This window comes from Syngnathus floridae, chromosome 8 (assembly GCF_059516105.1).
Source record: "Syngnathus floridae isolate MCC-2025c chromosome 8, RoL_Sflo_1.0, whole genome shotgun sequence".
Taxonomy (NCBI): Eukaryota; Metazoa; Chordata; class Actinopteri; order Syngnathiformes; family Syngnathidae; genus Syngnathus; species Syngnathus floridae.
In genome coordinates, this window is record NC_142420.1 from 4,221,113 (window position 1) to 4,246,576 (window position 25,464).

At 41.8% G+C, this 25,464-nt stretch overlaps 1 protein-coding gene across 5 annotated transcripts in view; it reads right to left on the reverse strand.

Moving 5' to 3' along the window:
* Window positions 1–25,464, reverse strand: part of tmtc4 (transmembrane O-mannosyltransferase targeting cadherins 4) — a 66,227-nt gene that overhangs the window by 38,843 nt on the left and 1,920 nt on the right. For 4 of the 5 annotated variants that reach the window (XR_015859923.1, XR_015859925.1, XR_015859922.1 and 1 more), the window contains exons 6-20: window positions 23,650–23,737; window positions 23,471–23,571; window positions 22,968–23,060; window positions 22,595–22,756; window positions 21,762–21,964; window positions 21,444–21,618; window positions 21,128–21,259; window positions 20,976–21,055; window positions 20,800–20,907; window positions 20,591–20,732; window positions 20,162–20,276; window positions 18,514–18,626; window positions 18,372–18,441; window positions 17,932–18,082; window positions 14,348–14,423 (exon numbers count right to left, since the gene is read on the reverse strand). Coding sequence is in view for 1 of the 5 variants with exons in the window: in XM_088383370.1 (XP_088239496.1) it covers window positions 17,934–18,082; window positions 18,372–18,441; window positions 18,514–18,626; window positions 20,162–20,276; window positions 20,591–20,732; window positions 20,800–20,907; window positions 20,976–21,055; window positions 21,128–21,259; window positions 21,444–21,618; window positions 21,762–21,964; window positions 22,595–22,756; window positions 22,968–23,060; window positions 23,471–23,571; window positions 23,650–23,737 (1,731 nt within the window). In the remaining 4 variants the exon portion in view is untranslated. Of the gene's footprint in view, window positions 1–14,347; window positions 14,424–17,848; window positions 18,083–18,371; window positions 18,442–18,513; window positions 18,627–20,161; window positions 20,277–20,590; window positions 20,733–20,799; window positions 20,908–20,975; window positions 21,056–21,127; window positions 21,260–21,443; window positions 21,619–21,761; window positions 21,965–22,594; window positions 22,757–22,967; window positions 23,061–23,470; window positions 23,572–23,649; window positions 23,738–25,464 lie in introns of those variants that run through there. The other variant, XM_088383370.1, reaches the window with a different exon arrangement.

The following is a 25,464-nucleotide window of genomic DNA, read 5'->3' on the forward strand; positions in this document are numbered from 1 at the left end:
TGTCAGGATGAGCAGTGATTGAATTCATTGTTTGGGAAAAGGAAAACCCAATAAAAATGTTCAAACAATTGGAAGCAAGGTCTAATCTCCTGTCCCTGTACAATTGAGGAAAGTGACTCTCAGGAAACTCCGATCAAGCTTTGAAATGAGCTTGCTTGAGGGCGCCTGGAGTTTGTCTTGGAACCAACCTGGCACAAACCTTTGCATAGCTCCTTGGTTGCTAGTTTTCGGCCACTACTTTGTAATACATATTACTGTCACTTACAGGACAAGATTGGAATATTATCACACTTATCGCCATACATTTTCAGACAATTGTTTGCCCTTGGTGGAGGTCTATCTACTGTGTTCTAGTTGCGTGGGATTTAATCCCTGGCCTCATATCCTCTCCGTGCAGTCGGCAGTATGCTGGATGGTGCGTGAGGCAAACCTGCACGGCAGCTTTCCCTTATGAGCTACTGTGCGTATTACAGTAATCTGGAGGGCCTCCTGCTCACTGTGGCGTGCGCCAGACATCCCGGGCGGGCAATCTCACAGACGGTGGGGGGCTCATCTTATTTCGGGGCACATTTGGTGTGGCCTATATGGCTGTTAGCAGAGCTAGAAGTGGAACAGGAGTCAACTAAAGACATTTTTGTATTTATTTTGGAGGTGGGGGAAGGGACGAAGGGAACTTTTTGTACTAAAGGTCAAAGGTGTCTTTTTTTATTCATTCGTTTATTTTTTTACATGACATGCGGAATGATTAACTTAATATAAATAAAGTTGTGTTGCATTGTATAACACGATCTCAAATGAGGTGCCTCCTCGATAATTTGAATTTCCTGCAAGGTTGCTGGTGTCCCTTCTTTGATGGCATCTTCATTGACCTTGAACACTTGACTGTTTACTTGTAATAAAAGGTTATTGGTCGGATACTGATACATGACTCATTTTAATGAGTTGCCGATATGACAATATAAACATTATAAATGAAAGTGAATGATCAATGTATACGATATAGAAAATATAATTCCTCTACCCCCATTCATTTCCATTAACTATCCAAGCAATTTATCAAGGCAGTGTTTTGAGTAACATTCTTAACCAGTGTTTGTTGTCTCCAATTTATTGTGCTTCATCTTTGGCATTTTCATGGCAATTATTCCAAATGAAAGCAAATCGTCAACACGGACTGTCAGGATAAAAAAAAAGACAGAGACTCACTTTCAAAGCAGTAAGTTTGATTTCATAGTGGTTACTATCTTTACACTTGTTAAAACTTCAGTGTAAGGTACGTAATTATATTTTTAGTTGACTTAATCGTGACTTCTTTTTTAGATTTGGATGACTATTAAAAATGTTAAATGAGCTGTGCCCTTGCAGAGGTAAGAATGTGTGGTTTTCTTTTTCCAATTTATAACTGTTAATTGATTTTTACATGTCCATGACATTTGCCCAGGTACATGCAATGGTATCCAAGGTCTTCTCTTCTAGCCTAAACACTAAGAAGCCCTCACATGCATTTACAACTAAATTATAATAATTAATACATGACATTTTTATATTCTATTCACTACTGTTAAACAGCTAAAACATTGCCTCAGGAATGGATAGATTATTTCATACTGTATTTCCATTATTTGCAGTTGGGGAAAAATATAACAAATTGGTCCTTGCATAACATCAGTGCCAATGTGTTGTCTGGCGCGGTCTGGATCACCATAGTTACTGACACAACAACGACTCCCAAGGTCATGAACCCGTATGACCTGGGTTCAGGGAGCGGGGGGTGGAGTTGGGACACGCTGTTGTCTACGGCTTTCCCAAGAATAATAAGTAGGAAATCTTCACTTCCCAGACCTCCCAGTAACCTTCAGAGGGCCAAGATTTACGAGGCCCAGCGTGAACTCTCCTGATTTGCTTTATGACAGGACTTCCACCCTGCACCCAACCGCTGTCATTAGCGCCTCTAAACATAGGCGACTGAGTGTCGTTGGGGGGCAGGTGGGTAGGGGTGAGTTTATTTTGCATTGACACGTCGTCTGCTGCTGTTTGATTGTGTCCCAACTCTCCTTAAAAGTTGTTAACTGAAATCTAGCGGACTCGCATGGCTGAACAGCTGACGTTCACTCTAATAGACACGTACGCGTGCGCACGCACACACGGCCGTGCACCGGCACTAGTGGAGACATGCACGGGTCACCTGGTAGGTCACGGCCCCCCTACTGGTCATCCCCTGCTGTAAGACCGCATTGATTATTTGCTTGTCTGCAGGCACGCACTCAAGCATGAGCCTTTTTAGCATCGGCACATGCAGCATTGTGACACGTGTTTAATCTGTATGTGCGTGCGTGCGTTTGTGTGGTGTCAATTTGCATTTTCAGAACTTTTTTTAAAGCTCAACAATTCTTATCAGGGTAATCGTATTGCAAGAAACCACATTCTCTAACCTCACTATCATTTCCTCATAAAATGAGTAACTTCTGCTATATGTGACCCTTCGCTTGCTATGTGTTCAGCCTTCCACCGATCAGAGATCGTGATGTAGTCCACGAGAGATTCACAAGTGCATTAAATAAATACACTTTGCTTATTACTAGCAGAGAACTCCCTTGGAGCAGCCATAAAAGGTGCAAGGACCCATGACCAGGGAGATAATAGCTCTACTCACTCTGTCTGTGATGGCACAGAGTCTTCCCATTCGGGACATCTGTTAAATTCAGGACTGCATATACAGTATTGTCACAAAATCCAATGAAAATATAATGTCACAATCCAATGGTAACCTTACTTACAAACATCACATACATACAGAATCTAGGTTTTTTTTTTACATCCTTACAGTCCAGTGAACTCCCAAAATCCATTTATATAACGGTCAACGCAAGAAAGTACAAATATTTGAAGTTAACAATTTCTTGGCAGGGAATTTAGAAGCACAGTGAGTGAAAAAGAGAAGATGGCGGCTCCTCTAATTAAAGAAGGGAAAAAGTGTCATTGCATCTGTTGTGCACCCCCGATTCCGTAAATCAGTACACAGCCTGTGCTGTCATCATCATCATCATCATTATGAAGAAGCAACTGAAGGGGGGAAAAAAAGAGTCGACCGGGCAGCTTCTACCACCATCGTTAAGCGAGACAAAGTGAGGGGAGATCAAACACACACATATGGGGCTTTATTTTCCTGCCCAGCACAAGTCAAAGTGCAAGCTAACTATGTCATGTGTAGTCTTCGTTCTTTATATATTTTTGAACGGACTTTCTCGTGTTTTTTTTTTCCTTCGCTTACCACCAACCTTCTTTCAAGAGTCCCGAAAAAGTGAAAAGAAAAAGCAACACAAGTTAATCCTATTATGCCGGCAAAAATGAGCGGGTGTGAGTTGCATATTATGTTATTTTCACATAAATATTTTTTTACCCAGAATTTGTGTCAAACTCCAAATTACACAACTTGTTTTTAACTTTAAGGTTTCACTGAAAACTTGCTTTTTGGACTTTAAAAGGTGGATCAAACTGCTCGCTAAGGTGCGTACGCCTGGTAAACATTCCCGGAGGCCTTCCCAAGAACAAATATCGATGACTGAAGCCTTAAAGGATCGGCGGAGCACTATGTGTGTGCGTATGCACATGTTCTCTTGGCCCAAAAGCCAAAGGGAGCGCTTGGATCCTTACGCAAACACAAGGGTGCACAAACGGCACACTTTTGATACACATTAGCGTTGCAAATGTTTGCAACTATTTTGGTCTCATAGGAAGCTCTCTGGAATAACTTGCTTTGAATAAATGAATCCTGACAAGGGGAATCTGCATACAAAAACAGCAGGCTGGAGTGCGCTGCCTGAATGCATACAGACTTCTTCAAATGGCTTTCTTTGTTTATCGAGCACAAACGTGGTCCTCTGCCCTTCCGTCTTATACAGCAAAATCTGAACATGAATTTTGATTTTAATAAAAGGTTCGCAGTGCACATAAGTAAGACTCTATCTGGAAAAGTGGATGGGCAGTTGCGCCTCTGACTCTTCAAAGTAATTTCATGTCATTAGCTATGAATAAATCTCCAGCAGCACTTCTCCTATTGGAGGTGCTTGACTGACATCACGGTGATGGAGCTGAAGCGGATTAATCGAACCGAATCAGTATATTGAGATACCTATCAAGTCATCTGTTATTGGCGAGCGATATCTTTGATGGAAATGCCGCATTTACAGTCCAGATAAATTCATTTCTATTTATGTCTAATGACACCATTGCATAGTAACTTCTCGAACTGAGCCGTACTGTATCAAATCAAATCGTGGTCCCACTGAATCATTCCACTTCAAAACTGTCCTTAAATCACATCGCACCCTATGTATCAACATACACGTTTACTATATTCCTTCTTGCCTTTGTCAGCCATTTTCATCAATTATTATGGTCATCAACACAACAGTCAAAAAGCGTTGCAGTCTCATACTGCACAATTCACATCTTCCGCCATCAAAGAGTGACACACTGGCCATGCTCTCGGAAATCTCTTCCTGAAAGCATTTAGTTGGCTAATGTATGTGCCCTGGGATGCAACTGGCTCGGCATTGTGCAACGTCGTCGTTACATTAATTAAATGTTGCTGAATATGAGACTCGGTCTCTGATGAGGACTACACTTTCCATGGCTACAGAAAAGGTGCCGTTCTCCAAACTTGTCATTGACTTACGCTATGCACCTCTTCCCCTGTTCCCACTTGTGTAATTAGGAGCGCATCGACATCATCTGGGGTGGGGGTGGGGTGTAAATAGAGCTGTAGGGGCCTGTCATATGAGCATGAGCGGTGGCGGAGAGAGCAGGGTCCTCGTCGCGCCGAGGGATGAGAAGACGGTCGTGATTGACAGCTACCTCGAGACCGGCCTGATGGAGTTGTCAAGGCGTCGCACTCACGGCAGATGTCGTTCGCCGCGCTACGTTGCACGTTCACTAGCGTGCATCACGGAAAGTTGTTTTTTGTTCCAGTGCTGTAATGATTAGCAGAAAAGGCCTTTACTGGATTTGAAAGCCGACCACTGCCACCGAGTTCGATAAATGAGAGGGTACAATCGTGGTGTGGGAAAGCCACGGCGATCCTGCGTGTGGGAACTCAGTGGGAAAACTATCCCGTTTCTCACTTGGGCTGTCAGAGCAGGGTGTTCGTTTAGACAAGGTGGATTATGTTACTGGCAGGACAAGATAGCAAAGGGTTCCCGTGAAAATCTACACTGATTCAGATGTGGTAGCGTTTCATCACGTGTCCAATGTGAGTCAGCGGGGTGCATTTGTTTATGGAATCCTTTCCCATCATCGGCAGATGTAAAAGGAAACTCTATGATTGCTGTACCTAATGACAACGTTCTAGTACAGGGATGTGTTCACTCCAGGGATTGCACCAAGTCAAATATGGAGGTTTACATTCTCAAAATTCTCAAAGGGGTTGCTCATTCAGATAATTAACCAAATTTGGGTAGATCTTGCAAAGGCCATGTCAAACAGTGAATCTTTGTAAAGACTTATCCAGCCAATATAATGATGACAATAATGAATACAATTAAACATGAGAGAGAATTACAACATGACAAATCCCCACATGGTATCAATTCTCCACCCATGAAACCTGGATGGACCAGGAACTATAAATGGTATCTAAGTATCCATATGAAAGCAGCACTTTCAGTAAGATCAGGATTAAAAGAGCCAATTTCTTCTGCTTCACAGGAAAAAGTACGGTTAAAACAAATATGGCCACCATGCAAGCTTTACTTGTCTTCTGCACAGCTGCTACCCAGCCTGCAGTGGCATCGGCCCTGCTCACCCCATCAACCCTCCCAAGCTACCCATCATCTGGAGTGGTGGTGTGGGAGGCCGATGGGAATCAGCTGACTGGCACCGAGCTGCCAACCAGATGATGGCTGGATCCCGAAGGGATGGGGATATAATGTAGGAGGGTTAGGCTACCACTGAACCTGAGGAGAAGTGGCAGATGTGTACATTGTATACAATCTAGTGCCACTAAGTGGTATCTCGTCACCAGTGGGTGATGTAGTGATTTTGTTCATTGATTTATTTATTTTTCTCCCATCAGCAATCTGATTATCCATCTGGGCTTTAAGTGTTTTACTAGCTCTAAGTTAAATTGTACTTTGAAACCTGCCAAAACACAACTCTCAAACTTTCGTCATACAAGCTTAGCAGAACAGATGCCGGGTGACACACACACAAAAAAACAACTACAGGATATTAGAGGAATTTCCAGACACTGAGAAGGAAATAGGAAATTAAAATGATTTTCTGACTTCTTTATATGGTGGTGTCTTATGATGTCCGGCTGGGCCACCGTCTTCCATCAAGAAATCAGATCAGTCAGTAAGAAAAAAAAATATTCAGGCCAAAAGTAGATTATAAAGAAACACAACAATGGCAACACGGAACACAGTCGAAGAAGATGGGTGCTGCAATGTGGGCGTCATAAAAATGTGTTCCGAAGCCACCTTCGCTCAGGGCAAGTCTCTATGGAAACCAAGGCCAGAATTGAAGGCCGAGTTGAGTTGTGACCTAAACTAGGTCATGTGGCCTTATGAATTTGAGCCAACTGCGTATGCATGAAGATTTTGAATACTGTATATAATAATAAAGGAAATGCTATTTTATTTTTGATCTATTGTGAGGGTGGGCTGAAACATAACCTTGCACGAGAAATGAGAGATTACTGTACTGCAGTTTACAGCTAAAGTCAACATGTGTTTATTATTGTCATTTGATTTATTTTGTGGGTTTTTTTTCCCCAAATCCGATCGTCCATCTGGACTTAAATCATTTTATTAGCTCCATCTTGAATTATATTTTGAAACCTGCCAAATACCACTCACAAACTTTCATCATATAAGCTTAGTGGAACAGCTGCCGGGTGACACATGTTGAGTTGGTGAGGAGGGGGGGACGACGAAAAGCAAGTCCATACAGGAACTAGAAGGAATTTATTTTAGAGAAACCAAGGAGGAGGGTAAAATTTAAAATGATTCCCTGGCTCTTCAAATGATGTCATTTTAAAATGACAAAAATGACACTTCTGAGAATTTAGTATGTTTTTCCTGCAAAAAAGTCAAGTAGTTTGATGAAAACTGACATGAGGTTGTGCCAATAAAGCCAGTATATATAATATAACCCTAATGTAGCATTTTTGTGAGGTCATGATATAATCGTATAAAACTATATGAGCCATTATGCAGAGATGTTGTCTTTGTGAGATTCCATTCTCACGCAGCCTTGTGGCATCCCACTGATTCACCGCATCAACCCAAACACAGAGATGGTCAGGCTCCGTCACCATCGCCGTGCTCCTTGGCAGACCCCCACCCCGACCCCACTTCCCCACCCATATTGTCATGACAACGGCCCCCAACAAAGAGATTTAACAGTTTGACGTTGATACAGAACGTCTTCCAAATCAGTCTTCAGTGAAGACACATCTCATTGTGGAATTAATTTTAATGGTAAAACACTGCATGTAAATATGAACCAGCTTATTGTCGAGGCTCATTGTTGCTTTAATTATTACCATTAATATGAATTGTCCAGCACAAAGGCAACAGAAGCCAGCGTGAAGATGTTTTAAGCACAAAAATAAAGAATTATTGTCTTCAAAGATTTTAGCAGATATCTTTTAAATAACTTTTCAAATGATTTAACACTTTGAGGGCCATGTCTCATGAGAATTTTGATTTTGAAAAAAAAAAAAAGCACTAGAGGAGTTTGTTTGGAAGAGAATTAATTGTGCGACGTCATGTATGGTTGCTGTCATGACTTTATACAAAGATGCAAACATGTTTTTATAACTAAGACAGACACACAGACACACTCATGCTCACAGTATAGTACGTTAAAATTATTTACCACAGGATCCTCATCAGCTCAAAGTGAATGTCATAGTAGTAACGAATTCACTCGTTCCTCTGTTGGTTCTTATTCATTGAATGCCTTGCTTTTTTTTTTTCCCAATTGCATGAGAGTACACAAGACACTCTATGATGGGTTGGGCGGTGATGATGATTCTAAGGGCCCTCGAAAATATATATGGAGAAGGGCCAAAGTCAGAATTCTTTTACTGGGCCCCACATCACACACGCGTGTTCATACACAAATGCACCTGTGGTCCAACACAGAGCCCCGAGTAAATAATTCACTATATTTACCTGCTCACTTCATAAGCTAGCTTGCTTGTGAGATAAATAAATGATAAATAAATGAAGCAAGAGGGCCAACAAGGGAATACATGCATAGCTAATTGAGCAGTAGGGAAATGGGGGGATGGGACGGGATGCAATGATGGGGATATACAGGTTGGTCTCAGCCAGAGGTATGTTGCCACCTTCTGGTGCTGGAGACACACTTCAAGAAGCAAAAGGTTCACTTTGTGATAGCTTCCAAACTCCTGCAATACTAACAGAGCAGGTGTCTCTTTGCCTTTGCCACAAAACCTTAGGATCAACTTAATTAGCACAAGAGACAATAAAATATTATACAGTGGACATAAAAAGTAGACACACCCTTGCTCAAATATTTGTTGTCAGATAAAAAAAGTCAATAATATAAATCATTTCAAAATAGTTTCCTGTATTAATGTGACCATACAACTCAGGTGAAAAAATCTTTTATAGAGGGAAAGTAAAAATTTAAAAACATCAGATTAAGTGGTTGTACAAGTCCCACACACACTCTTACAACTCGGAAACATTCAAACTCATGTTCAACGGCAGTCACAATTTGAAATGTCTGTTTAACCAAGAGTAAAGTTTCTATGGGATTTTCCTAAATTTTTTTGTAGTCATATTTTATAGCACAAGCATGGCCCATAGAGAGCTTCCACAGCATCAGAGGGATCTCAATATCTAAATCAGGAGAAGTTTACAAAAGGATTTCAGACATTAAATTAATCGTGGAACACCAAGAAACAGCCGTTGCATGGAGAAAATAGGGCACAGCATTACCAAAACCTCGACATCCCTCCAAAACTGATAAAAAGACAAGACGAAAACTGGCTGCCAAGGGGCCAACAGCAATATTGATGGAACTTTTGGAATTTCTGGCTCTTCAGTACAAGTAACAACAATCTACCATCTTCTTCACACGTCTGGGCTATAAAAAAAAGGTGACAATAAGAAAGAAATATAGAAACACACGGAATTTTCCAAATACATGTGGAAAAATGTAAAAGAGCAAAACACACTGTTCCAAATACAAGCCTGTGCGAGCACAAAATTTTCAGACGAGCGAGAGAAAGCAAAACAATGCCTACAAACTACAAACATGACTTCATTTTGTAATTCATCCATTTACGTTGATCCTCATTCCACATATTTGCTCATCATTTCAACATTATTCTTCCTTTCTCTCAAATACTTTCGTCTGCTCTGTGGTTGTGTTCCGCAAAACCTCAGCTGTATTTGGAGTGAAAATATTGTTTTGCACGTCGCCGCAGCTGCTCCACTTTGCCTAATGTGGGCCTTTGAGGAGCAGCTAAGAGCTTTACTCCGACAGCTCGCCCGCCCCCTTTGAAGGCAAGATACTGGATATCCCCTCGGATCTGGAACACGGTCCCAGAGTAAACACTGGTGGTCTGGAGGTTAACTCGCCCAAGCGCTCGTATGGCCGTGCTGCTGAAATGCATACGGCTTCAATGAGAATGACCCCCTCTGGTCTTCTTGTCGGCCTCGGCCTACCGGAGAACCTTCGCAACTCTGTGCACCATCTTTGGATACTGTGTAAGAGTGTGATCCGTGCTTGTCAGCACCAATTATATGGCTTTAATTGCAAAAACACATTAAGCTGAAGTTAAATCCTTCTCCTGCATGTCAAACCTCCAGGAATTAGACCCGGCACACTCCTGTCTATTTCCTCTACCCCCTTCTTTAAACAGAATGTTTATGTTTCTTTAAATCAGGGGTGTCCAAACTCTTCAATCCATTTCCGCCTTATGCTTTGAAATGTATCAACTTTGAAAACAATCCAAATTAAATATTATTTATTAATAAATTCATTGAAAACTCCCTCCTTTTTACATGAAATTGAAAAATTATAAAATACATGACCATAGCAGGAACATTAAACACATTTATTATATACATTTAGGTTACAATTTATCTTTCTAAACTCAAGTAAATATTAGAATGATTCTAGAAGATTGTGCCTAGTTTTGAATACGGTAACTTACACTTATTAAAATGCTTTATAAAGTGAAACGTGTTAAATTCAAGGCATAATTTTTCATTGATTTTTTTTAGATTCCGGTACTGCGCTGATATAAAATCACAAAATGGCTCGAATAATTTGTAACCCAGATTTTCAACCCATGCTTGTCAGCGCCACTTACACTAACTGCAAAACCATCCATTTAAAGTGTCGCCTTTTGTCTCAAAGCCAAACCTCCAGGAATTAAAGACCCACAACTTTCTGCTTCTGCACCATCTGGCAAAACTAAATAACATTCCACAGTGTTCATTTACTAACAATTAAAGACAACCACAATGTACCAACACACAGGAATTCTAATGCATAAGTGATTAGAAATGTAATCGTCATCAAATTCTAAGCTTAGTCATGGTTGAATTCAGCAGCGAGAAGTCCATTGTGAGCTTTGTCATATGATTGACAGACTGTTGACAGAAGCATTGGAGTACTATTTAGCAAGGTCCCAGGACCGCTATAAAATTTATGGGCTCACTAATTGGCAAAAGGAAAGAGTGAGAGGGATATATGTTAAAGTTGATGATGAAAATGTTCATGTTGATATGTTGTCATACAGCAAGTTTGATGCTTGACCACCTGTGTGTGTGTGTGTGTGTGTGTGTGTGTGTGTGTGTGTGCACATGTGTGACTGTTAATTTATGAGTGAGTAACATGATTAAATAAGGATTTTTTTTCATTTACGACAATAGCTACTAAAATTCATAACACAAACACACTTTCATACAGCACCTATCCCCAACATTGTTTCTAGTTTCTGTAGTTTTAGTAGTTTTCCTTCAAATCTATAACAATTCAAATAAAATGTATTATTCTTTTTCCTTGTTCCTCAAAAAATTGCCATAAAAGCTATCAAAAGATAAAATGATAATATTTTTAAATTTTAGATTCACATCATCTATAGGCCTATATTAATTAATTATTTCTTGGCTTGATTTCAATTTGATTTTAAAGTGCTCACCAAAACGGATATTCAACAATGCATTTTCTTAAATTCAATGGGATCAGAGATGTAAAACTATTGTATTGGATTATGTTATAGATTAAGTTATTTAGTTATTTGTTTTAATTGAGAATGTTTTTTATAAAATGTTTGTTGTTACATTGCTGGAAAAGTAAATTACAAGCACCTATAAAACAAAATAGTCCATTTAAAATGAGTCTTCAATGACTACTTAAAAATTAATTAAAAAATAAAGATGCAATTTATAATAATTCAATAATAAATTTGGTATGATTAAAGCACTTCCTCTTAGTGTCCACTAATTCTCCATTTATTGAAAAAGCATGTCTGCATGCGTTTCTCCATGCAGTGCAGTTTTATGGGCAGCACTGCCCCTAGACGTCAAACTGTAAACTGCAGCCATATTTAGCTCCAGTATTGAGTGTAAAGCTTTTGTAACAAATAAAGTTTCAAGATCTTGGATTGTGCAAAGACCTTTCATATTCTTTCTTTTTTATTTATCTTCATTTGACATTCTTTAGGTTGCCAGCTGCTCCCTCTCACATTACGGTAAACACACGCACGCAGGCATAAGTGCACACACACATACACACACGCACACACACACAGACGTAAGTGATTTCAGATTTCCAGTGAAAGGGTAAAAATGAGAATTTGGGGCTTTAATTGCTTTTTCATGATCCGGCAACGGTGCGGCGAAATGCGGCGTAAAGAAGCCCAATTAGAGTCTTTTGAGCAGCGGCTGCAGACAGCGGGGTTCAAGCCTTGATTGTCTTTCTCCACTAGCTGCAAGGTGATAGCGGTCTGGACCCCTATTACCCTTGCAGCCGTCTGTTAAATTTGCCAAGAAAAAAAAAAACTGCACCCGGGCTCTCGAGAACAAAAGGCTCAGCGGTTTCGCCAAAAGAACCCGGGAAAGAAGGATCCCTGAAGGATGCATTCATTTGGTGAGCGCTGGCTCTGGCCATTGGAGCAAGCAGGAAGCTCAACTCTTTCGGCCGCCTCAAAATGCAACGGCAAGTCGTTCACAGCAGATGCTTCGTATTAATTGGTCTACCAAGGCCTGACCCCGGCTCCCGTGCTCATATTTAGTATTTGCTATAAGCTGACTTCTTGAGGGAGCGCTTGTGGCGTTGCCTCTCATTCGGCCGCCGCCATGACGGATGGGCCTGTCTTTCTTTTTTTTTTTGGGTATGGATGTAGAGCGCAAAGGCGGGCCATATGCCATTGGCACGGACCCCGTTCCAAACACCGCCTACTGCAGGAGGCATGGAGGGAAGATGCGCAAGACGAGTCAGCAGGATGAAAGCGGGCAAAAAGAACGATGCCACCACCAAAATGCACCTTTGGGTGACTTTGGAGAAAGTGGTGGAGTTGTGCACCCTGGTTGCTATCATTGATGTTTGACTCGAGGAGTACACACATGCAGATAATCGGGCTGATCCCAAGCCCAACGGCCCCTTCTGATCAAAGTCAACAAGGCTCAGTTATCGAAACCGATCATACTCTCGTTTATCTGTTATCAGATAACACTGGTCGACATCAAATTTTATGCTGATGCCTTGATGTGTCCCTTGACACTGATTTACAACTAAATGTCTTTGCTTTTTTCCTTGCACATCAGGTTTTTGAGATATTTTATTTTCATTTTGTGTTTGTAAGTTTGACCTATGAAAGCTTGCGCAATACCGATTTTACCATGTCATCAAACAGGAACCAAATCCTTATCAATTTATATTTGCAAAAATGTTTTCGCACAATCTATTTATAACAATGTCATGTTTTTTAAAAAAGGGATAATTAGAACGTTTGTTTGTATCCAGTTATTAATAAAAAAAATCATCAGATTAATCGTTTGAAATAATCCTTTGCTGTACCTTATTCTATTTTGATGCAGATCTAGCTAAGGGGTGCACATTTTTATTATTCACAGGATATGTTTAGAAAGGTGTCCAAAAGTTTATGTCAGTTTTGATCCAAATTATTTGTTTGCTGGAGGTCTGCGTTGTACCAACCACTTAGATAATGTCTTCACACACAGACAAAACAGTGTGTGGATGAATTTTTTATGACAGAAGTAACCATGGATGGAAGTAGGAGGTGTGAGGTGGGGAGATGGCACAGGGGGCAGGTCCATCTGTCCCAAGCAGCTTTTCCCCCTCTCCCCCCATGAGAGAAGCACAGCTGTTACTGCAAGGCCCGATACTGTCCACTACCCCCCCCCTTCACCGCCACCCCCTTCTCCCCTCCTCTGAGGATGAAACGAAGCGGCCCGCGGTGCAGTCAGGCTGCACGTCTGCAATTTCAGACCTCTTTAGATTCATTCTTCATGCTCGCCACAAATGAATAATGCGCACATTAACTGCTGCCGGTTAATACATTTCCATCTCGTTGCACCGTTATTGTTTTTCCAAATAAGGCCCTGAGCGTAACCCAAAAGCAAAACACACACACCTTGAAGACAGTGAAAAGACCTCCTTAAATCCTCACCCTTGCTTTTACTACTAAAAATCAAAACATAAACATTTATATGATTAGTGTATGATTTTCAACAATTTGTCCCCGAAGCCCCTGCGGGGGTTGAGGGGGCTCCACCACAACGTAACAAGACTCACTCACAGCTTTTGTCAGGAAGCCAAATTGGCACCGCTATGTCCATTATGGATATCCACAATTTTGGCACCCCTTATAGAAAATAATAACTTTCGGGGGACATACTGTACCACATGCTTGTCACTAGCGTGTTAACCTCGCAGGTTTTGCTTGTGTACCCTTGAACTTTTGACTCGTGTAGCTTTGAGACACTCTGAATATGTGCAATAGGTTAGTATAGCTTGTAAAAATCAGCCCTAACATATTTGTAGATTGCAGCTCGAGGGACAGCAATGAATTCTTACTGTTCCGTACTTGTATTAGTCACATTTCATATAAACGACCTGAATTTTTCATAAAGTGGCCATGGGGAGTTTATTTAATGAACTGCAGAGTACCAAGCATTTTTTATTCACTGTGGGTAGTGTACGTTGTGCGACAGATATTTAAGCTATTTTTTTCCTGACTACTTTGTACCTTTGTAGTATTGAAACGTAAAACATCTATCGTCTGTGTTATGCCTACTTATTGTAAAAAAGAAAAAAAAATAGCTCCACTTACCAGTAAATCACATCAAACTGTTGTTGGTGCTGTTTTTTCAGTCACACTTGAACTGGTGTATTTTGGTAATGGCAAACTGAAAAATACAAAAAAAAAAGCACAGGTCAAAGGTCAGCATTGCAAATCTCAGTGTTCATGTAAAAAAGGTAGCGGGCGAAATGACGATGATGAGATGATACCTCTAAATGATTTCAGCAAAGCATGTCAGTGGTTGCCCTTCTCATTAGCTCTCAGGTTCAAAAAAGATTGGTGACTTCTGATTTAAGATTTTCAATCAGTCCATAACCTGACTGCGATGCAGACATGCCAACCACTATCACACCACGCTGCCCTGTTTTAGCTTAATTAACTTAATTATGATCAAGCTTTGTATTGAAGCTGGAGTGACTAGGTAACTATGGTGATAATTTTGGCTCAACAACTCTCAAAGAGGAGGTGGGGGTGTTTGATTATTTTGGAAGGGTGGGAGCGGGACGGGGGGTCTTTTGGAAGCTCTGTTTTGTGTAGCATGGCTGTAAATGCCAAGGCTTGTAAAGGCAACAGGGCCGATAACTGGTGACAGTAGCCCTCCTTGACATGACAGAGCGCATCCATGCCAGACGGACACAGAGATATCGGGGAGGCACCCTGACATTTGGGGGAGGGGACTGATGGTTGTTGTTGTTGTGCATCTAGTGATGCAGCGATGTCGAGTAACATGATCTGGATGACGCGGACGGAGTGGTTCCCTTGTTGAAATAGGGACCCCCGGCACTACTACACGAAATACATAAGGAGGGGTGGCCATGAGGATGGCGTCAAGTGAGCAGAATTGACATCAATTAGACAAGCAAGAGGGAGGTGCCCATCAGAGCCCATTAGGATTGTTGTGGTTAGGGTGGAGGGGATGCGTATGTGTGTGTGTGTGTGTGTGTGTGTGGGGGGGGGGGGGAGGGGGGGGCAACTCACTCCAAGATTTTAACATGATCCAACTGTATGTATTTCCTGCATTTTATCCAAAGTCACCAGATCATCACCCTTCTAAGCCACATTCTGTTTAGGTTGGAATTGTTCATGGCTGAGAGTGTCACGATAAGCAAACTAGACAGCGCTTAAATATAGTGAACATAAAATTGGCATTTTATTTGACCTAAAAGACAATTTTCTTGACCCAATTTGGTCCTGGCTTGACAGATCTGCTCTTGGATTCCAAAAAAGCCAGAGGCCCGGACTCAAATATACCCAACCTCAGAACTCTGAGGCTGTGAGGATGCACGAACCACTTGTCCATCATGACCCCCCCCCACCACCACCACACACGCACACACTCGCCTATCATCTCCCATAAGGACAGCTCAATAAATTGTATGAATGTTGTTGCCGGGTGATCAAATTCACTAGAGTGCATATCTTTTATTTTCTTGGGGGTTGTTGTGCAAAGAAGCACACCCGCTGTTCTGAGATTAGTTCAAAAATAGTGAAGAACCCCTCCAAGCGCACACACATAGTACACACACACACGCACTTATTGAAAATACTCCTGCAACAAGTGGTACTTTTATTCCTTATATAGGAAAATAAATCAAATAGATTTTGCACATGGAATGTTTTCCCCCTCTTGAGTTCCAAAAGAACTCCACCTGGGATCATATCCGGTTGATATCATTATGACGGACAATCCAAGCGGGTAAAAGGTGTGCAATGCTGAGCGAGGCGAACAAGGAGAGGACTTCATAAGCTGCTAGTATCCCATCTTTTATTAATGTCACTCCCTGGGAAGTCTCAGGTTTTGCCTCTCAGTCAGAATGTCTAATGAAGATGTGAGCGGACGGACCGGTGAGTCCATCCCTTTAATACCAGACATATTTTATGATAATGAAAGGTATTCAAAGAATGATGGTGATAAAAGTGCACTGCCCTGCTCTCATTGACACGACTGCACAGCTGTGCAGCGGCGGCAGCAGCGGGCGCCGAAAGAGAAGGATCCCTGCCAAAAAGTAAAGAAGGGGATCCGTAAAGTCAGCGACCGATGTTTCATACATCATTACAGCGCGTGACTGACTATAATACAGTATGAGGACGAAGCGCTCAGTCTTGAATGTCACCATTTAATCCTGTTCTGTCTGCAATTGCTCCATAGCGTGGAGCTCTGGTGACCTTTACACTAGTAGACTTGAAAAAGCTGCAGTGTTCTATGACAGTCACTTACGTGACAGTCATCATGGCCAAAAAATATTGGGACCCCTTGTGCTTCAGATAATGCAATACTTCCCCCAGAAAATGACTAATTATAAATTCAGTACTCGCGTTTATCGTTTTGTTTGCATTGGAATGACACACAAAAAAAGTTGAATAGAAAAAATAAAAAGAATTTGATCATCCACACACTCTCAAACTGGACCAAATTATTATAAGGAATAAAGCGGAATTCTCATATTTCCATAATCATCACTTTTCAAGAGAATCCAAAAAAGTTTGCTCGACCACTTGCATTGCGTCGTAAAAAAAGAGCAAGTCATTTCTAACAATTTAGTCAATACGTTGTAATTCCATATTTTCTTAGTATGATGATGGCTTTGCAGGCGACTAAGTGGGTCTAAGCCCACCCACTGATTGATTTCATTATTCAATTAAGAGCTGCGTCCCGAGACTTTTGTCCATATGGTCGACATCCCGCTATTAGTTGCATATTTAAGGGGATCAAATATCAAATACTACCCCCCCATGGAGATGTGAAGAATAAGAAGTTGAAAGCATCAAAGTAACAAGTGGTGCATTGTACTGTAAGTACAAACAAACCTTAAAATGAAACCAGCCCTATCGCATCTTCAAAAAGTTCCATGCTTAGCTGAAGGAAGCAGGTGAAAAAATAGAAGTGTATTGACCTTTGAACCCGGGTGCACACTTGTTGACTGATGTTTCACACTGAGGTCGCTTGATCCCTCGGCTGTGTTCTTCACTATCTGTGTGTGTGTGTGTGTTTTGTCCCCAGGGGAGAGCATCCCCAGTCCCCCCCCCCCCTTTCTTTGAAGCTGCTGTGTTTTCATGAAGAGTCTGCCATCGGTTTCCTGTCCTCTGTGACCTTGTGTCTTCGTGTGGACACACGCAAAAAAAAAAAAACACCTTTCTCCTATTAGGGAGTGGCCGCAGGGTAGCAAATAGCCAAGTGCCATCGCATTAACAAAGAGTTCGGCAAAATAAACCAAAGAATACCGCAAGGTGTGATCATCATTTGTGTCATCACTGACTAGTCATATGGTGCAAACTTCCACTTACTGTATACATGGGTAGTTTGTGTCTAGAGGACAAGGGTCAATCCAAGTAAGGATTTTTTTGTGGGCCTCACATATGTGGCAATGTTGCGTCCAGCTGAGACAACATCGTGCAAAGGCCGATGGGTTCCACATGGTGATCATCAAGCGGAGCAGCAGTAATAACAACAGTTAACACAGCGAGAGGCTGACACCTGTGTCGTCTATGACACACGACAATCTAATTAAGAAACATCACACGGGAAGGAGCTAGGAAACCACCCTTTAATTTAGATGTAAAAATCAGTTGGATTGTGAAGAGGAGTGTTTGATGTCGGCAGCGGATGGGCGTACCCTCAGGGTGTGTGGCGTTTGCGCTGGTCCAGTTTGCGTCGGAGCATGTTGTAGTTGTCTCGTGTGCCCGGGGCCTTTGGGTCCAACTTAAGAGACAACTCGTAGTGTTTCTGTGCCAGTTCCAGTTTGCCCCAGCGATGGTAAAGCACAGCTGCAGAAGATACAGACAAATACATATTTATTTAGCATGGTTGGGCTTCTATTCAATAGAATACAATGTGCAAACAAAGTGTGGTAATGAGGACCAGATGATATTTTTATGAATTCACTTAACTGATGTTGCGTGTTTTATTTTGGACACTTTTGAAAGGGGTAAAAAAAAAGTAACCTATCATAAGTTAATGTGCTTTTTAACTTTGGCATGAAATAAGCAAAGCTTTATGAAATAAAGAAATAAAATTCAAATGATTACAAACATATAAACTGAAGTTAATTGTCACCTAAATTGCCATGGCAGCCAGCTGCATTTGGGTTGATTTGGAGAGCATTGAGGAAGAAGCCCTCTGATTCCTAACAAATGAAGACACAAATATTTAAATATTACTTTTTTTTTTTCCTGAGATAAAAAGTATGCTTACTCACCTTGTACTTCTCTTGCTTTCCCAGTACGTTGGCCAGTGAAAACATGATGGTGTGGTCGTTTGGGAGAAGCCTCAAAGCTTCTCGTCCAATCATCTCCGCTTGGCCCAAGTTACCTGGATAAGAGGGTGGAGGTTAAGTGTTTAAATGTTTTTGGTGTCTTAGTCGGGCAGTGAATACAGTGAATGGGAGAGGAAGTAGAAATAAGAGATCAAGGTCATCAATCATTCGGTTTCAAAGTAGAATTTGCAGTCAGCTAACAAAGTGCCGTCATCCATGTTTACCTTTTTCCAAATGGCTCCTACTGTCCCTTCCCAGAAAGCTAAATATCAGGCTAATGAACTGGTATTGGTATCATAGTATCGGAGCATTTTTTAGTACGAGTATTGACATACAGAATCGGCATACTGGTATTGGTATCTTCATATTCTTGTACAAGATGTATTGCATAGGTGTGAACTGCTGACATGGTTCACAAAATCAGATCAAATTAAACTGTTACCTGTTTTTGAATTACCCCAAAAAATGTTTTGAGAAAGAGATGGTCCCATGGTCATCAATTAAGGTTACAAATGTGTTAAATTTTTTGCATTAAAGTGTGTTTGATCATTTTAAAAGAGATTGGCTGAAGCGACCGAGATTGTGTGTTGACAGACAGAAGTTAAGACGAGCAGCTTGCACATAGTAATGACAGGCTAATAAAAGCTGGTTCACACAGCAACTGTCAGCTTTTATTTATTTTGGGGATGGAGCATTCACCCTGTGCACACACGGACGAGCGGTTTGGTCCCTAATTAGGGATGAACACAAGGCCCGACTGGGTTATTGATCTCTGTCACCGACCCGTCTGGTGTCTGCCCGCCCCCCAAAAATGGAGAAAACAGACAGGCAAGCAGACAGTCCTAAGTCACGAGACTTTTGTTAGGGGAAAAAAAAAATCCTCAGAGAAAAGCAAATACCACTATATACAACATACCACTTTCCCTTTGAAAGTAACACCCATTATTCTTTTCTCTTTTTTGTTTGTTTGTTGGTGAACAGGGGAAAGGGCTATGATTATTTCAGTCAGATTTGCGGATGGAGGGAGGGGGGCCTCTCGGAGGGGCACTGCTCTGGCTGTGCTCACCCACGTTTGATCAGCAAATATGCCGGGCACTGATTGGATGGCTGCAGCGCCCTCCAGGGAGACTCCGCCTCCCCACGGGAGCACCTCCCCGACAAAATGGCTGGTGCGTTCGGAAATCAGAGCATTCTCCACACGGCGGGGAGGAGCGCCTTGAGAAACTCACAAGACAAAAGCCTTAATACATAAATTTCAAGCATTGCTGATTCTCGCTCTTCCGCTCTAATCTTGTTGGGCTGCTTTGATTTGGACACAAACGATGACAGTACTTGCTCGCCAACGCCGGGACACAAAAACTAAGGTCTTTTGTTAATGTCAACAAAATATGAAAACATATTCACGGGCAGACGGAAGTGATCACGGAAGTGTTTCTAAAATAATGAGGACAGACAGACGGATTATTGTAACGTATTATGAATAAGGACGGACTGACAATGACGGAAGGGTGCCAAGGTCGAAGAAGGACGAATGACGGATTGGCAAAATTTGATCAAATTCCCATCTCTGGTTGTTGGTGCATGTGCATACCAATGTTGTCCAGTAGAATGACCATGTTGTTCCACGCCAGGCTATGATCAGGTTTTAGTACTGTCGCGTTCCTCCATGCGTTCAGAGCATCCACGTGTCTTTGTTGGTCAGCGTACTGGCAGCATGAAAACAGAATATCAACATTTCATTTGGTATGTACAGTATCATATGTGTTTTAGAATGTGACACTGTGATTTTTACAGTGAAATCTCCTGAGGTACTTTTGGAGAACCAATATGTGATTAGACTGTGTGAAACACAGTTTAAAATTATTTTTCAAATGAATTAATCAGTCCTTCTGGCTAATTTAATAAAGGCCAGGAACCTTTGGAATGACATTTGCAGAGCAGGATGTTGGATTGGAGGAACCAACCACACCAACACCAAAATAATTTCTGGAATTTCAGTGGAAAGCGGCCTAATTCTCACCAGGCGTCCCAAGTTGTAGTAACAGTCCGGATACTTCTTCCGGAAGTGGATGGCGTTCCAGTAGCTCCTCTCCGCTTGCTCAAACTTGCTCAAACTGTTTTGCACGATACCCAGATTCATCCAGGCGGCAGCGAAATCCGGTCTAAAAAAAAAGTGATATCAGCGGTGGGCAAAGCGCATTTTTTTTGGTCACATTGCTCACAACTTACTGGATTGAAACAGCTTTGGATAGGAGTTGCTCCGCCTCGATCAGCTCGTTCCTCTCCTTGAGGATGTTACCCAAGTTGTTCATGGCGTGCACGTAGGTGGGATGCAGCCTGCAAGATATGCACAGAGAATTTTTCAATATTTGATTGGAACGTACCAGTGAAAATTAAACACTAACCTGACGGCCTCTCTGTAATAGCTAATAGCAATTGTGGTGTTGCCTCTGTCAGCCAAATTCTTTCCGACGTTGTAATGGACCTGAACAATCACCACACTATTAATTTCAATATGCAACAACATTAAAAAGAAAGTTTTTTTTTTTTTTTTTACCTTGGCATTGAGTGGGCACACGTTCAGTGCGCTGGTGAAAAGGCTTTGCTCCGACCGCCACTGGTGACTGCGGTGAGCACAGCGAGCCACAAATGTGACCATCAAGGCTAAGATGTAAACGCAAAATATCTTCTGTATGGAGAAAGAAATATAAGCAAAACTTCAGATTACAGAGCATCTAAATTATATTCATCTGGAAATGTTTGCTTTTTTTCAGTCTGTCAAAGTGAGCCACAGAGGTTTTTGACAAGCAAAGGAGGAGAAAGAGCTGATGCAGATGTTGCTATGCCTTATTTGGGCACGACCCGTTCCCCACCTTGTACTTCACCCAGCGGTGGCAGCAGCGTGCCAGGGCGCAGGCCAAAAGGAGGCAGTAGCCGGATGAAGGCAGGTAGAGCACACGCTCGGCAATGACAAAGCCCACCCGAAAAAAGATGTTGCAGGCCGGCAGAAATGGGACCACCAGCAGCACCAGGGCCAGACTTAGGGTTCTTGGTCAGGAGAGAGAAGACAGTGAAATTATTACATAAAAGAGCACACAGAGTAAAAGTTGTCTGGTAAGAACCAGGATGAGATGGCGCTGTCTTCATAATCAAGCTCACTTCTAGACGTAGAGATGGTTCCGCTCGCTTACCTTCTCTGCTGGCTGTCTGGTGAGCACAAGGCTTGGCCTACCAAGCCTATCAGGATGCACCAGAGCAGGAGCGGCCACACCACCCTCCAATCGGTGGTTGACTTAATGAGCGGCACGCAGCCCATGGACCAATCAAAACACAGCCACCAGGGACACAGCAGCAGCCAGCCATTCAGGGCGTAGTAGTAATTATAGTTGACCACCTGTCAATCACCAGAATGGGAGGCAATCAAGAGGGAAGAGTAAAAATCATTTTAGAACTATGGAATAATATAAAATTAGATATTTAATTGAGTTTCATTATTTTTTACAGGCTCTACAAATCATTAGACAATGTCAAACAGTGTTTGCAAGTACATACTCAATGTACAGTATAAACTTGGGCTAAAAGATTTTTGAAAAATCAAATTGCGTTTTTTTTTCCCCCTGCTCAGTATTGTTTATTTTTTTCACAGGTCTGTTTCTATGTATTTTTAACAAATATGTACAAAAGCAATAAATTAATTTGTATCAAAATGAAAAAAAATCACTATCCATAAATATTAATGCTACAATAAAATAAAGGAAAATTAAAAAGGAATAGTTATGAAACAGAGTTTATCTACTTTGTACTAGACTTGTTAACTTACTAAACACTTTGACAGTCTTTTAAGTGTTTTCTTCAAGAGAGAGAAATATCTTTTTTTTGCATTTATTTCCTTCCGCCGTTCAGAAACATCTCAAAATTAAAAAAACGAGTGAGTTATCAGTATCGGTCTTGCGAGATAGGGATTTACCGATAGCCACAATAAAAGCTCTTTTAAAGACAATAACGGCTACCCAGTCTTACTCACTCTAAGAAACATGTTCTCCGCGAACGAGGCGGGGTTGTCCACTTCAGTGAACGCCGGCGGCCCAGTTCCCATGATTCTCCAGCGGGTGTAGAGCATGAAGAAGCCGCCTAGAGCCATGAAGGCCAATCGAATAGGCAGGCCCGTCCGCAGCATCTCGCGTGCCTGTCAAAAATCATTACGTACATCATATACAGTACATAGGTACATACATAATGCATGCATGTGTGTGTGAGTGTGTGTGAGCCTCCCCAGACCGATGGAGTCTAATTAACGCAGCTTTGCATACGCAGTGTATGCAATGTGACGTTAATCATACGAGGGAGCACATGATTTCTGACAGAGCGGTGTGGGGAGGCGGGGTACTGTAACTCACATTAAAAGGGGTCTTCCTGAGGACTAGCCTCTGGCTCAGTTCATACACGTCAACATTACAGATGAGGAGTACATCAAAAGCAGCGTTTACACCCTGGAGGGAAAACGCAAAGACACGCAAGAGGGACATTTATAAAATCATATAGGTCAGTGACAAAAGAATGCATTAGGTCCAATTACAGTATTGGGTTACACATAAGTCAATATGGATGTCAGCCTTCACTATCTCCAGTCTAGGTTACGTTCTTCCACATAAAGAGACAAACTCTTACCCATCTGTGAGATTGTTTTAAATAATTATTATTGATTATTATACAGAGGAGAAAGAAATACTTTTTTCAATTTGAGGATTTTGACATTTCATAGTTAAACTTATGACGCCCAATGTTGTGATTTGGTCCGACTGAATAAAACGGTCTTTAATATTAATAGATTTGTTGGAATAGAACATATATATCCCAGTGCTGCAAACTTTAAGCATGATGAGGTGGAAGAATTTCATACCAAGACGGTGATGCCTTGTTCTTTACAAAGCATGGCGGCAGCGCACAGCGAGAGGCTGACGACAATCCAGCCCACAGAAAAGCCGCCATCTTTGTCCGCACCTGAAAACAAAACAAAAACATCAAAAAATGGTGTGGTTGCTCAAATGGAATCAGTGTGGTCTTGTTGAACAAACTCACCTTTGTTGAAAGCTTTACAGTATGTGAGGAAGGAGAGATGGAAGAAGAGCGCACACAACAGGTCCGCCCGACCGACGATGCCTGCCACCTTTTGTGGAGAAATGCAAAAGACCACACAAATAATATTACAACTCGATTGCCAAAAAATATGTTGACACAAAACCTTTGCAAACTGATACCTAGCCAGCGACATGATGTTTTGGCTTTGAAAATAACCTCTTACCCGATGCCCTTTTAAAATTCCCTAAAATTCAAATGATATATAACAGGGTTTACAGGTACTGGTGTGCACCTGTTGCAGCTCTGACACAACCATCCAAGACTTCACCCCTGCCCCCCATTCAGTATTGGTGAATACAGACAGGTGAAAAAAAGTCAGACTTTAACAGAAAATGCCAACCTCCGCCACTAATACCCCCTCTGCAGGTGTTAAATTGCTGGGTTGACCTCGATTCAGCGTTGCTCATACAGAAAAGTGATGTCGGCAGGAAATTAGGTGGAAAATACCTAGCTTTTGCCGGAACTGTACAAAAGGGCTCCAGACCACCTGCGTTACGGCTCTGGTACTAGCTGGAAAGATGAAGTCGAGCACCATCTCCCGATTTCATGCTTTTCTTTTTTATCTATCTATCTATCTATCTATCTATCTATCTATCTATCTATCTATCTATCTATCTATCTATCTATCTATCTATCTATCTATCTATCTATCTATCTATCTATCTATCTATCACTGTTATGACTAATAGCCTCAGATGAAGTAAAATGATAAATAAAGTCAGAACAGCAGCAAAGGGAAAAATATAAAAATAGTTAAGGAGAATATATATAAAAAAAAAAGCAACAGACACTGAGCCACTATTGTTGCGGTTTTGATGCAACCTGCAAAAACATAAACTTGTCATGTTGACTTTGAACTGCCTTTCCACAATGATCGGTAAAGCAACACAGGCACTGTAAAAGAGGTGAATCTATTTTTTTTTTTTGGCCGACTGCCTCTGTCATTTCACTTTTGTTTTTGTATTTAGTTCCAACTGTAGGAGTACTCACAAAAGGAGCAAAGGACTTCTCATTAATGTTAACATGTGACTCCATACAGTGTGTGGGTACAGTTTGGTGAGCATCCTGGGGTTGCCTGCTTTGATACATGCAGCAGGCCGGCCTGAGCCAACCGCGTGCCCGCCGCACCATTCTCGCCCTGCATGATTAAAGAGAAAACGAGAGAGGAAGCCGGCGCCTTCCAGCCACGCTTCACAGCAAACACACGCAGGCGTACATAGCAGGTCAATAAAGATCCTATAGCGAGGCGTCTGCGTTGTCCACATGCACCTTGGTCCCAACGCGCCCAGCTGAGACGGCCCGTTTGTTCTTGGCCTGAAACCACTGCATTGTTTACTGTGGAAAAAGCTCAGGATGACACAGACACCGTCGTGCTGTTGCAGGGCATCTGCCTTGTTAGTTGACAGCCCCAAAATAAAAATGGGATGCGGCACAATTTCTCCGTAGGGGATCGTCTTATGGTTAAATTCAAAGCGGCGAAAGGGATCTGGTTTAATTGGCAACAATTAACATGGCGGGTTAGCAGGAGACCAGACTTCAGAGCTCTGGAATAACAAATGAAATTGTTGTAATTTACTGTTCCAGTTGCTTTGTTCCTGTTCCCTATCCTTGCCGACTTTGGGTGAGACGCCAGCCGATTGAGGGCAAGACAAAGAATACTCAGACCTATGGACAATGCAGCTTCCATCAACCTAACATAGTTTTGCAATGGGAGAGGATGAGAAAACCCAAGTAAATTTGACAAGAAGAAGCAAA